The sequence below is a fragment of the Lepidochelys kempii genome, chromosome 1 (genome assembly GCF_965140265.1).
Source record: "Lepidochelys kempii isolate rLepKem1 chromosome 1, rLepKem1.hap2, whole genome shotgun sequence".
In the NCBI taxonomy this organism is placed as follows: Eukaryota; Metazoa; Chordata; order Testudines; family Cheloniidae; genus Lepidochelys; species Lepidochelys kempii.
Genome location: NC_133256.1, coordinates 167,972,139 through 167,986,837, shown reverse-complemented (window position 1 = coordinate 167,986,837; position 14,699 = coordinate 167,972,139). Strand labels below are relative to the sequence as shown.

General features: G+C 42.6%; 1 protein-coding gene across 5 annotated transcripts in view; it reads right to left on the bottom strand.

Annotated features, from left to right (window-relative positions):
- The window catches only part of CYYR1 (cysteine and tyrosine rich 1), a 105,270-nt gene that overhangs the window by 24,250 nt on the left and 66,321 nt on the right, over positions 1-14,699 (bottom strand). For 4 of the 5 annotated variants that reach the window (XM_073363052.1, XM_073363069.1, XM_073363078.1 and 1 more), the window contains exon 3: positions 12,075-12,232. In XM_073363052.1, coding sequence (XP_073219153.1) covers positions 12,075-12,232 — 158 coding nt within the window. Of the gene's footprint in view, positions 1-7,322; positions 8,194-12,074; positions 12,233-14,699 lie in introns of those variants that run through there. The other variant, XM_073363042.1, reaches the window with a different exon arrangement.

The window sequence follows — 14,699 nt, the reverse complement described above, 5'->3', positions numbered from 1 at the left end:
CTTAGATGCTTGGCAGGTGGGTTTTGCTCACATGCTCAGTGTCTAACTGGTTGCCATATGTGGGGTTGGGAAGGAATATTCACTAAAAGCAGATTGGCAGTGCCCTTTGTTTGTTTTGCCAATCTCTTCCTTATGGGTTGCTTACTAGGATCATCTGAATACAGCTCATGAAATCAATCCCCTTCCATTGCAGGGGCCTTAGGCATTGGTGCTCCTGAGTCCTTCCTATTCTCTGCATGTCGCACACCATAGTTTAGTCTCCTCTGGGCCGCAATACTTCAGTCTAATCCAGGTTACTGGGCTCGATGCAGGGGTGACTGTTGGTCACCTCTGATATACAGAAGGTCAGACCAGTTGATCTGGTAGTCTCTTCTGGCCTTAAACTCTATGACCTCATTTTGACCAAAGCTTTAGGTGGACATTTGCTCCCAAATTGTACACTAATCAGGTGGTCTAACTCTGGATTGGGCTGGCTGGGAATCATACAGGAACTCAGGTATGATCTTCCATCTGGCGCACTGTCCTTCTGCATTGCTCTCCTCATGGAGATGGGGAATGGGGCCAGTCCTGCTTGAGGGAGGGGGATGAGATAACGCTGCCTGGCCTGGCCTGGGTTGAGTGGGAGACTGCCCTTTGCCCACAGAGCTAGCCAAGTTCCCCAATGAGACACTTGATAAGGCTAATTAACCTCTTACTCCACCTTTTCATGTTCTCAGTATATATATCTTCTCACTATATGTTCCATTCTGTGCATCCGATGAAGTGGGCTGTAGCCCACGAAAGCTTATGCTCAAATAAATTTGTTAGTCTCTAAGGTGCCACAAGTCCTCTTGTTCTTTTTGTGCATACAGACTAACATGGCTGCTACTCCTGAGACTTGACAGAAATGCCTATGACTGATTTAGCATGAAGTCTAAAGTGCTAATTCAGCAGAACATTTAAGTACATGTTTAACTTTAAACACGTGGGGGAATCCATTCCTATTCAGTAAAGCACTTAAGTATGTGCTTAAGTGCTTTGCTGAATCAGGGCTTAAATCAACTAACCCTTTAATAATAATATGTAACATTCATATAGTACTTTTCTTCGTAGATCTGCAGAGGTGGTATCTTTAGGTCTAGGCGGAAGCACACTGGTGGAGTAGTGGCAAGAAATTTGTCCTGCTAGTGTCTCAGCTTTACTTTTTCGATGGATGAACGGAGGTCTACAGAACTCTCAATCTGCCTCCTTTGACAAGCACTAAAATAAAGTTCATGATCTCGACCAAGCAACATCAGACAGCTTCCCAGCTTCTTGTAGTTTTGTGTTTGCTTTGCTGTCAGCTGAGGGCAGAAGTTAAAGAAGAATTACCTAATTTCCAGATGTAAAGAAAAATATAGGGAGGTAGGGGAAGTAACACAAGTCGTAGGCCAAGATAAAAGATCAAATGATCTGAGAAAAACTGTCTGAAGAAAATGTGTTTTCTAGATTATTTTCTCTCGCATAAGGACTTTCAAAGAACGTGGTATGTTTACTTGTTGAGAGAAAACTGGAATTTACCTTTAGAGGACCTGCGGTGTTTGCTCCAATCACATTCTAGAAAGTGAATATGTCTTTGTAAATGTTGTAAAAGTTATGGAATGACTGAAGGCAAAGATGGCCCAGTCACCACTTGTGTGGGAAAAAGGGATCTCAGCAATAACTTCATGGGGGTTTAGAGAAGAGCTCATTGTAAGGATTGGAGACTTGGTTTTCAATGGATTCTCCTTCTATTGTAGCCTAGAGACCGTATCTTGGGTTGATGTAAATAAACCTAGTTCAATTGACTTTAGTTGAGCTAGGCCATATTACACCAGCTGAGTATCTGGCCCCATATTTTACCTTAATAGCGAAGCATTGTCCTTACCAACCCTCCTAAGCCGCGGTTTTCTTTCATCTCTGTAGGTTTTAGTTAATCCTTCCTAGTTATTATTCGCATTGTGTAGGGCCCAAAGGACCCCCTCATTCACTATGATTGAAAATAATATTTTTGAGTCATGGGCAGCATAACAATAATAATTAAAATTTACATAGTGACTTTCATTCTCAGACAATGTTTAAATATTGACTATTTAATTCTCACAACAGATATATTAGGCAGGTAACTATTATTCATCTATTAATTGACACAAATACCTTATATTATCACCTTCCTGAATCTGAGTTTCCCAAATCCTTCTATGGATTATTGCCACTGTACCAGTTATATGTGAATATTTTAATAGATAACTGTAGTTTTCTGATTTTCCTTTATTAAAATATTATAGTTAATATTAATAATCTTTCTTTTGGATTATATCTAATACAAAGGTATTGAACATTTAATTTCTCTGTGCCTCAGTTCCCCATTTGTAAAATAAAATAATAATAATAATACTTTATTTCTTTTACCCTTGTATGTACATTGCAAAGTCTTAAAGGCATGGGCAGTTTTACAATGTGGATGTACATCATAGTGGGGCCCTGATCTTGGTTGAGGCCTTTAGGCATTACTGCAACACAAATACAGGCATTGATAAATAAAAATAACACAATAATAGTGACCACTTGCTGTCATTAAAGACTCCAGTCAATCTTTTCTCAAGATTTGTTGTGCAGACCCGGATTTCCAGGGCAAATTCCTATTTGGATAAATACATTCCATCTACTTTAATTCCATGTACAGTTTCAAGGGATTAAGGCATTTTTCTTTGCTTCCTGTCCCAAACTGTCATGTACTGTTACTCTGTGCTCTTAAATACCCATCCTGTTTCATTCCCTGGTTGAATACATTTCAGTGGTGGTTGAAAGATTCCTGTGTATCTAGTTAGTAAAGCTTTCAGGGATCCTTTAGAATGAAAGCTTCTATAGAAATGTAAAATGCTATTAATTATTATTATTCTAATACATGACCACTAGCCCTTATGAACTATCCCAATCCATAAAAATATTGCTGTGGTTTAACAAAAGGTCTTGGAAATATTAGCCTTAAATTGGAAAGATGTATTTTTAAAATAGAACACTGTTACTATCGACTTACTTGATTTATGAAGCATTATCGTCTTTGTATTGTGGCATCATTGAGAACCTGGCCTCCAGATTTGCTAAAATTGCTAAACATTCCCTATTACGCTTTCAAACTAATCAACATTAAAAGAGTAAATCCTTTAATTTTTCATTAATAAAAGTTTATATTACCACTAATAATCTATTCATTGGAGTATGTTATTTAAGTAATGATAGTCTAGTACATTTAACTTCCTATGGCTTTGCCTTGACCTTTTAACTCCTCTAACTGATCATTACCTAACTGTAAAATCCCCCAAATAGGTCATTAATGCTTAAATAGATTTCTCTTGAAATTGCTAGAATATACTCTGGGAGCAGAATGGTCTCTACAGAGATACCTGTTTGTGAGTTGCTTACTCTGTATGAAGATGAAGCACTGATCCAACTGATAAGACCTTTAATAAGTGCTACTCAGCCAGAAGTTCTGAATTCAACTAAATTTAACTCTGTGCCTATTTAAGATGGTGAAACTCTTCTTTCTTGTTATGCAGCAACTGTTTCTTTGCCATGTTGCTTAAATTTAATAAACCCTCCAAACTTTCTTTCATCTGCTTGTATTGAACATGTACCTCAGTTTGCTTTAAGAAGGCTGTTTCTATTTAAACTCTTCTCAAATACTCTGAAAGTACTCAATTGTATATAGTGTGACAAAGTTCCTCCTCTAACTTGGTGGGTCTTGCACTTATTGGCGGATTTGCTTGCCTCAGAGATTCACGGCAGCCCTCAGTTTGGCCGTTTTCGTGAACCCACAGCCCAGGCCAACTCCTCCTGTGTCTGACCAGGAGTTGGGAGGAACCCAGGCCCGCCCTCTACTCTGGGTTCCAGCCCAGGACCCTGTGGAATGCAGCTGTCTAGAGTGCCTCCTGGAACAGCTGTGTGACAGCTACAACTCCGTGGGCTACTTCCCCATGGCCTCCTCCCAACACCTTCTTTATCCTCACCACAGGACCTTCCTCCTGGTGTCTGATAATGCTTGTACTCCTCAGTCCTCCAACAGTACACATTCTCACTCTTAGCTCCTAGTGCCTCTTGCTCCGAGCTCCTCACACACACGCCACAAACTGAAGTGAGGTCCTTTTTAAACTCAAGTGCCCTGATTAGCCAGCCTTAATTGATTCTAGCAGCTTCGTGATTGGCTGCAGGTGTTCTAATCTGCCTGCCTGTCTTAATTGTTTCCAGAAAGTTCCTGATTGTTCTGGAACCTTCCCTGTTGCCTTACCCAGGGAAAAGGGACCTACTCAACCTGGGGCTAATATATCTGCCTTCTATCACTCTCCTAAAGCCATCTGGCCTGACCCTGTCACAATAGCTACATCATCATCTACTTCGATAGGGCTTGATGTATACTCCTTAAGTGACAAAATTCCAGCTGACTTGCAGGAATGGAACAGTCTTATGCTTCATTCTGCGATCAGCCAGGGCAAGGGATATTGTAAATCAGTTATGAGACATTGAATCATCCTCTGATATGGCCCAAAAGTTTTTTGAGAAAATTAATGTACAAAGTGTGCACCCCAAGGCTCTCTCTTACTGGGGTCCCATCAAACAAAAGGATGTTTATTTCTGTGAGATGCTAAAATGAATTTCTAAGACTGTCCTCCTGAATACATGAGCTACTTATGTAATCTAGACACCTAATCCACCAGGACCATCTTTACAACATGATACCATCAGTGATGTGCAATCTCAAAGCTGTGACTTAAACTGTGGGTCTCTTGACCAGTGATTTCTCACTAATTACCAGAAATGCCTCTTCCCATAAGAGATGTGCTTTATTACTGTGGATAAATTGGAGAGAGTCCAGTGAAGGGCAACAAAAATGATTAGGCGTCTAGAACACATGACTTATGAGGAGAGGCTGAGGGAGCTGGGATTGTTTAGTCTGCAGAAGAGAAGAATGAGGGGGGATTTGATAGCTGCTTTCAACTACCTGAAAGGGGGTTCCAAAGAGGATGGATCTAGACTGTTCTCAATGGTAGCAGATGACAGAACGAGGAGTAATGGTCTCAAGTTGCAGTGAGGGAGGTTTAGATTGGATATTAGGAAAAACTTTTTCACTATGAGGGTGGTGAAACACTGGAATGCGTTACCTAGGGAGGTGGTAGAATCTCCTTCCTTAGAGGTTTTTAAGGTCAGGCTTGACAAAGCCCTGGCTGGGATGATTTAACTGGGAATTGGTCCTGCTTCGAGCAGGGGGTTGGACTAGATGACCTTCTGGGGTCCCTTCCAACCCTGATATTCTATGATTCTATGATTACTTGTTCTGACTAATGTCACTATGAGAGAGATCTTTATGATGAGGGAAGATTTATGATCTATGAGACATTCATATTTCCCTTTTCTGTTCAGGAAACTGTAAGAGGTTAAATGTACAAAGTAGCATGAGGTCATTAAATAAAAATAGAACTGCAAAACTGCTCTCTGAGATGTATTTTTGTATGCAGGTACATTGTTACAGAGCAGAAAATCCAGAAACGAGGGAAGGAAAAGTACTCACTTCATTCGTACCTTCCTCTCCCAAGGGTAATTATTTTGGCATAAAAAGCGTCATCAGGTGTGATCAGCTGTAAAAAGGCATGGGTTACTAATGTGGCATTGCTATGGGAGAGGAGGGACTTCATGCAGAGAATATGATGCTTGCTCTGTTATGCAGGCTGACCACTGGCTGAGACTGGTATATTGGCAGACATGACATCATCCTAACAGATGGTCATGAGTAGGGGAAGCCAAAATATTATAATCAGGACTTCTACTGTCAAGTATATTTTAGGCTCTATCTATGAACAGCTGCCTGTCCCTTGTGAGCAGCCATATTAATGGCTAATGTGACACACCCTTATTACTCCAGCAGAGAGCTGGATTAATTTTAAAAATCAGATAATTTTGGATTAAAGTGCAAAGCACCAAAAGGAATAATAAAATCTCCATTCTTTGTTGAAGGCACTATGAAACTCACTATAACCAAGTTCTGCGGGATAGTCCAATTGCTTCTGAATAGATTAAGAAGTTTGAGTTCTTTACACAATGCTCGGTTTGGCCAAAGACCATGTAACAGCCCTTTTAAACACATTCTGTTGAGAATAAAGGGTTTTTATGCCTTCAGGTGGACTTTTCAGGGGGGTAAAACTGCCCATAGTGGAAGGGACAAATGCTACTCCAAAATACTAGCAAAGATAGTTATTCAGGCCTGGATTCAACAAGGTATTTAAGCTTGCAAATACCTGTAAGCATGTGAGTACTCCCACTGAAGTCTATGAGATCATTCATGTGCTTAACACTACACTAGCACTAAAAACCTTACTGAATCAGGGCCTCAACACCTCAAGTGCTCCTCATTTGGGACCTAATTCAAAGCCCAGTAATGTCATGGGAGTCTTTCTAGTGACTTCTGTAGGCTTTGGTTCAGGTCCTCAGAGAACCATCTTTCTTTTTAATTTGTAATACATTGAATGCCCATGAAAGTTTCCAGCTGAGGGCTATGTGCTAGTTTTTAAACAAACACATTCTGAGCCTTAACAATCATGATTAACCTGGAGTTTATATGCATAAAAAAGGCTGTTTCCACAGCTTTGTGAATTCTGGTCACCATAACTTCTTGACATGTTACATCATTTTTCCTCTTCTACCTTTTACATAAGTTGTGGAGCATACAAATAAGGAAGGAAGCCATACAAAGCCCATACAACAGCTGTAAATGTTACACAATAGTAAGTTAAAATATAAAAATCCATGTTGGTGTTTTTGTTCCAACAACCCTCTAATGAAGGACACTCACTAACAATGCCTGAAAAATGATTCTGAAAGAGAAGAGAAGAGGACAGAATTGCATATACCCCTATTTGTGTGTGCAGTTCTTAAACAGGATGGTAAATCCAACTCTGATCTCCCTTTCAATCTATGGAGCCCAATCACATTTAAATAACCAAGATGACTCATTCCCCTATCTTCCCTGTTGACAGCAATGTTTACAGTCCCTCTGCATGCATCTTCCTTTATGTTGACTATTAACTTGTGAGAACAAATGTCCAATTAAAATAACTACTGATCTTCATACAGTTTAATCAGAAATCAAACTGCAGGAAAAAAAAAAATCTATGGAGCCTTAATAACCTTGGGTTTTTTCCCTCCAAAACTATTTCAGGATTTTGCTGAATCTGTATTTACTTTCAAAATTAAAGTATTATCTAGTGACCTAAAAATCTGTATACAGTATTTAAATCCATATAAAAAGATATGTCTATAATTTATAGTGAAATCTACATACAAAAACATTCTGTATGCTTAGATTACAGGCTATAAACCAGGCTTAATCTTCTTAAAAGTAGGCACTTAAAATAGCCTGCATTTTGGTCAAAAGTAGTTACATCAGTCAAATTTTGGCTATTGAATGACTAATAAAATTCTTGTTTGCAGTATACCTATCAGATCCTAAATACTGCTATGCTGAACACATCTCTGGTATTCCTATTTGGAATGGAAGTTAATAAGTAGCTTCCGTCTTTCTTGTTCTTCCTTATCCACACCACTTCAAGGAAAGATATGATACAGGTTTGTAGACAACAGTTGGAATTTTCCTCCCAGAATAGACCCCAGCTGCTGTATCTCATGCTCTGAAGAGGAAACTTATTAACCATTTTTATCATACATTCCTTTAATTGGAAAAATAATATTCCAGTTCACTTTAACAAGTTGCTAAAGAAAGTCAGCAGAATTGTGGATGATGCTAAACACTGTTGGCTAGGCTGTAAGTCCTAGTAGCTGTTTCTTCTATTGTGCTTCAGTTTATTTGTAAATTACAGTGATCTGGGATGGACTATACTTTTCTTCATCCTTTAGAAGTCATCCTGAGCCTCAGCAACTGTCCCCTGTTACACTACCCCAGGCAGTATATGTGGATGTAGGCCCCATTCTATTTGCTCCTGAGCCAACAATATCTGTCCATAATGTGCTGGCTGATTCAACAGGCACTTTATATCTCTTTAAAGCCAGTTAATTATTTCCCTGAATATCCAGGGTAAGGAGGAGGTGGCGGATACTGTATTGAAGTCTGTGGAGTTGGAGTGTAAGGTGGAGGTAGGTCTGCTGGGTATTCCATCTCATATTCATAACTATAAGGTGGAGGAGCCACTGAAAGTGAAAGAGAAGAAGAATTAGTTTGAAAAGTATAATTTAACCAAATCAATATGATTTAGGTGGGGAAGGTTTCCAGTAGCAAAGAGCTCTACACATTGTGGGACAAAGCCTGAGGTCTTCTCTTAAGTGTTTCTCAAGACTTTAGCTGAATAAGACAGAATGAAAACTGAGTAAGAACTTTAGGCTTATATGTGATAATGCTATCTAACAGGGAATATATGGTAAGAGATTTGCTGGCTGGAAGTTTTTGAAAATTCTATTAAAATTGTTCACAATTTTGTCCCTTCCAACCATCTCTATCTGCTGTTAATCCTACAGAACAGGGTCTAACCCAGCAAGTATAAATCTGAAGCTCTTATTATTATTTATATCATGACAGCATCCAAAAATCCCAACTGGTGTCAAGGCCCCATTGTGCTATGCAAATACACAGAAAGACACAGTCTATGCCCTAGTGCAGTGGTTTTCAAACTGTGGGTTGCAACCCAGTACTGGGTCGTGGAATGTAAGGCACTGGGTCGTGACGGTTCTGGTAAGCACCGCCGATCAGGCCGTTAAAAGTCCTGTAGGTGGTGATGCCTGGCTAAGGCATGCTAGTCCCTACTGTTCTGACACTGCGCTGTGCCCCGGAAGAGGCCAGCAGCAGGTCTGGCTCCTAGGCAGGGGGGCCACAGGGCTCTGCACACTGTCCCTGCCCCGAGCACCAGCTCTACACTCCCATTGGAGGGTTCCCAGCCAATTGGAGCTCGGGGTGGTGGTGCCTGTGGGCGAGAGCCATGTGGAGCCACTTGTGCACCTTCACCTAGGAGCCGGACTTGCTGCTGGCCACTTCCAGGGCGCAGCGCAGTCCACGGTGCCAGGACAGGCAGGAAGCCTACCTTAGCACCCCTGCTGCACCACTGCCCAGGAGCCATCCAAGGTAAGCCCGTGCCCCAATCCCCTGCCTCAGGCCTGACCCCCTTCCACACCGCAACACCCTGCCCCAGCCCAGAGCTCCCTCCTATACCCTGAACCCCTCAATTCCAGTCCCACCCCGCAGCTCTCACCCCCGCACCCCAACCCTTTGCCCCAGCCCTGAGCCCCCTCAAGCCCCTTCCTGCAGGGAAAACTCAGATCCTAGTGTAAAGGAGAGATAATGGCACTTCCCCAAAATCTACTCAGAGCTGAGGTTGAGGCAGAAGAAAAAATTTCCATAGCTTGCCACCTATATCAAAGATAGCTCCTAGCTAGGGTGGGAGAAATAGTTTCTCAGAGCCTGCTCCATCCTCCAAAAACTGCTTCTTCTGAAGTACAGAGCCTCCCGCTGAAAGGATGTTCATACCAGAGATAGGAAAAATGGAGAGCTAAAATGCCTCCTGCTGGAGATGAATGGATAAGGATGAAACACAGCGAGAAGAGATGTCTAGAGATGTCCATTTTGTTTTTGCATACTAACTTTGCTCTTCATGATTGAGAATCCTAGTGAGTCCTATAGTGCTCTTTATTACTCAACTCTCTATGTCATGCAAAGCAATGTTGCTATAATGAGGGTGATTATAGCTAAGTTTCGTGCAGCTGGCAAGTATGGGAGTGAGGGGGAAGATAGATACATTGAGTACAGGAGACTGCAATACGGACACATGTGCAAATACTAACTCCGTAGTGAAATGAGGAGATTGTCAGGCAAACATAGTATTGTCTGGAGTGGCATTATCTTTGCTGCTGAACCCCAGTATGGTACGGAATCCCATTTTTAAGGCAAGGGGGAATTCCTGTAGTGCAGCACGACTGATTTTACTGTTTGTAAAATGTGTAACACAAAACCCTTATCAGGGCAATTTCAATAAAGTTGCTAAAATTAGAGCATAAAATAGGCCACAAGCCCAGGTCATACAACTGATAAAAAATACAACGGATATTTGTTTTAGGCTGTAAGCTGTTTGGTGCAGAGATTGCCTCTTAGCATGTGAATACAAACACTGAATAATATTTTATAAGCCCCGATTCATTTTCACAGACAGCTCCTAGCATTAAGGACCTAATCCTGCCAAGTGTTAAGAGCCCTCTCCTCCCACCCCTGGAATTTGCAGGAGGCACATAAGATGTTCCAGGAATGGGCTCTTCAGTGTACTTTATGTGATTCTACTGTTTCCATGCCACAAGATTTTACTTACAGAACCTGGCCAATCTCCTACTTATACCTCCGTTTTTTTTGTTTGTTTTAAAAAGACCTGTCCTTAAAAAATTATTCACCAAAGCAATTTCCCTAATTTGGTATATGGAAAACCAACTGCATGGTACTGTCACATCCTCCTGAGACAATATAACAAGATCTCTCTCTTTCTCTTTATGTCATGGCTTCTTGTGCTGTTTTTCAGCCTTATTGTATCGCAGGTATTCATTTCTGATATTGGAACATACCCCCATAAATGGGGTTGGTGGTTATCAAATGCCCTGGCTTCACTTTGACATGAAACCAACATGATAGACAACTGATTGCCTTGCATGCCCTGCCACCATGATTATTCCTTATGCGACACAGAGCCATTAAGAAAGGGCTGGATGGCAGAAAACCAGACTATATTTAGTTTAGTAGTATTTGTATTTTCCATAGCAAACCATCACAGTATTTTAGGGATTGACTATGTAGCTTGTAACTTGGAAATGAAGTATATAGTTTAATATTAATGTTCATGTGTTTGAAATTAAATGTATTATTCTTTACTAAGCGTATTCAGAAGCATTCTACATGCTTCAGAGAAGCAAGAGGAGACACAATTTCAGCTCCAAGGAGCTCACAAGAAAAGGTCTGGGGAATGACCTTTGTGGGGAGGGTAGCTCAGCAAAACCTTCAGAGGGAGATGTGGCTCAGCAAAATCTGCCCCCTGATATGAGCTGGGTGGAACTATGCAAGATGATCCACATCGAGATCTCCTCTTCCAAAACCCCTTGCAGTTGTGAATCTGGCCAATCTGCAATATGTTGGGTTTCCAGAAGCTTGAGATGCAGATACTATTAAATTATTTAGATAAACACTTCCTTTGCATCGTATAGACCGTCCCCAAGCACTGAAACCACACCTACCCAACTCTTGAACATTTGATGGAATGGCAGGGTGCACTTTACACTGCTCTGGAGTAGTTTTTGAAGTATCTTAGGGTACGTCTACACTGCAATTGGACTCCCATGGCTGGCCCATCTCAACTGACTCAGGCTCATGGGGCTGTTTAATTGTAGTGTAGACATTTGGGCTCAGGCTGGAGCCTGGGCCATGGGATCTTGAGAGGTGGAAGGGTATAACAGCTCAGGCTGCAGGCAATTAAACAGCCCTGCGAGCCTGAGTCCATTGACATGGACCAGTTTTAATTGCAGCGTAGACATGCCCTCAGTTATTGGGAACAGCTATCCTTTGTTGACATCTTTATGGCTTTATTTTACTTACTATAAACCAAGAGTGGATGTAACCTCCCCATTTAATGGCTGCACTTAACTAAACTCTTCTTATTGTAGTCAGGAGAGGCACTGACCTGCGACCCCGACACCCCTAATCCTGGCCTGGACGGGAGGCCTGAAGATGGGGAGGGAGGTGTTGGAGAGTGAGCCTGGCCCACACTCAACCTGTAGTGGGAGATCTTGTCCTGGGGGGGATGGGCTTGGCTCCCTGTTCTGGGTGTTGCAATGGGGTGGCCAGGGTTTCAGCACCACTCAGGTTTGCGGCATTAGTGGGGTGGGGGAGTGTGTGTGTCATGATTTCTGTGTGTAAAATTGACTCCATGAACCCCCACTAAAATCGTCACTGCTATGAAATCATAATGATTAAAGAATACAGATCTATTATGAACATGTCCTATGGAATTCTTTGGCAATCTTATGAAGGAGTAACTTAGCACCCTCACCTGGATAGGTGCTGATGGTGTTGATGTGTGTAGTTCTGATGACCCCTACTCGAGCCCCACGGTTGTTCTTCATGCACATGCAGATACAGATGGTGACACCGGCAATCACTCCCATTATAAATACGATACCAAATACAATCCCTGCTATTGCTGTGCCTCTGAAATGTAAGAGGAAATATGCAGTGAGTTTCAGTCAAAGGCAGTTTAAAAAAAGAAATCCTTTCCTCTTCAGTGTTCCTCATTTTAAACAAAAATGCGTATTGCAAATACCACATAAATCAACCCATCACAGCATCTAAACAAACATGAAGATCCCAGACACACACACAAAATGAGACAGTTCATTCAAAGTTACCTAGAACATTGAGCCAGGTCATTCTTTCGATTTACTATATGTTAAATTGTCTCATTCCAGGGCATACATAAATGACTTTTTAATATTGTGCAGGACAAGTTCTCCTCCTCCTCATTATGCAGTTTTCCCCCTAGAAGGTATCACTATTCTTTTTTCTTTAGAAAAAGGTAAAGTTTCCCATAGTACTTCTAAGGGCATCCCAAGATGCTTGCATGGTATGTTTCCATTTGTATTGTTCTTGTCTTTGCTATATTTTGGGTCATGAAGTTTTTTTAGTATGCAGAATTGTGTACCTATCCAACTCTTGGCCCACAGATTTAGGAGAACCTTCTCTATTGTGAACAATAAGAAGCAAATTCAATTTGGTCATTCTTTCCCACATCTTCTGGTGCATCCAGCATGTATACTTGCACAATGATTAAAAACAGTTATAGGGGCTCAATTTACTCCAGTTACCTTTTCCCCAAAGTGATTAATCAGACTGTAGTTCCAAACCATTTGGAAGAAGGAAGCCCTGTTGCACTTACACTTTGGGTCAAATTTTTTCTTTTAGATATACATAAAGAGCTCCTGATATTGAGGACCAAAATTAGCCCTTATGATACACCCTAGGCTCGGTCAGTGCATCCGATGAAGTGAGCTGTAGCTCACGAAAGCTTATGCTCAAATAAATTGGTTAGTCTCTAAGGTGCCACAAGTACTTTTCTTTTTGCGAATACAGACTAACACGGCTGTTACTCTGAAATCTGTGCAGTCAGTGAAGCATGCACAGTGTGTGAGATAGTATTGATAGTCGTGACTTTTATAAAGAGAAAACATGGTTTACTGAATATTTGTATTCTGTGCATCATTTTACTTTCAAAGCAGGATTCTAGATAGCAACCTTGTAGATACTGTTACGTATGTTTTATGTCTTCTAATTTGATACTTTGTTCAATAACAAATAAGCTACAATAGGATATCTTGCAATGTAGAGAATAAAGAAAGCATTGCGAAAACCTGAAAGTTATAAATAAAACAGGGTTTATAATGTGTTGGTTTTCATATACAAGTGTCAGCCCTGGAATGCATTTTAAAACAGTGAGTGCCCAGCCGCTTCAGTGGAAGTCAATGGTAACTGCAAGAGCCTAACACTTCTGAAAATCAGACCATTTATTCAGGTGTCTAAATATGGGTCCAGGGGCCTCTCTAGATCCACAAAAGGGACTTAGGCTCAGTGTTTTGTGCCCAAGGGAATCATCAGCCCCGAGTGAGGCATCCAGGCTCTTTATACAGTGAAGGGGGAGACTCAGGTGCCTAAGAATGGGATTCACAGAGGCCATCACACTGAAGAGCCTAGGCTAGCCAGAAGGAAATGCTTATGCCCTCAAAGGGAGTTAGATGTCTGACTCCCCTCAGGAATAACAGATGTGAACCCTCTCCTGATGGTAAGCACCTAAGCCAGCCCTTTCTCAGAAAAAACAGTGGTGGCACCTCCTTATAGCCCAGCATTTAGAGCAGGGGTGGGCAAACTTTTTGGCCCGAGGGCCACATTGGAGTTGCGAAACTGTATGGGGGGCTGGGGATGGAGGGCTGTGCCTCCACAAACAACCTGGCCCCTGCCCCCATCTGCCCCCCCCCACTTCCCGCCCCCTGACTGCCCCCTCAGAATCCCTGACCCATCCAACCCCCCCCCCCCCGCTCCTTGTCCCCAGACTGCCCCCTCCCAGGATCCCACCCCCTATTCAACCCCCCCGCTCCCTGTCCCCTGACTGCCTGGACCGCTCTCCACACCCCTGCCCCCTGACAGGTCCCCTGGGACCCAGGGCCGGCTCCAGCTTTTTTGCCGCCCCAAGTGGCAAAGAAAAAAAAAAAAGAAGCAGGACCCGCCGCCGAAGAGGGAGAGAGGGAGTGAAGGACCTGCTGCCAAAGAGGGAGAGAGGGAGTGAAGGACCCGCCGCCAAAGACGTGGACGTGCCACCCCTTCCTATTGGCCACCCCAGGCACCTGCTTCCTTCGCTGGTGCCTGGAGCCAGCCCTGCCGGGATCCCATCCCCTATCCAAACCCCCCGTTCCCTGTCCGCCGTCTGCCCCATCCAACTGCTCCCTGTTCCCCGTCCCCTGACCGCCCCACCCCAGAACCTCTGCCCCGTCCAACCACCCCCTGTCCCCAACTGCCCCCTGGGGCCCTCCTGCCCCTTATCCAACCCCCACACCATGCAGCTCAGAGCAGCAGGAGCCTGCAGCCCTGCTGCCTGGCCAGAGCCAGCTGTGCTAGCCACGCGGTGGCA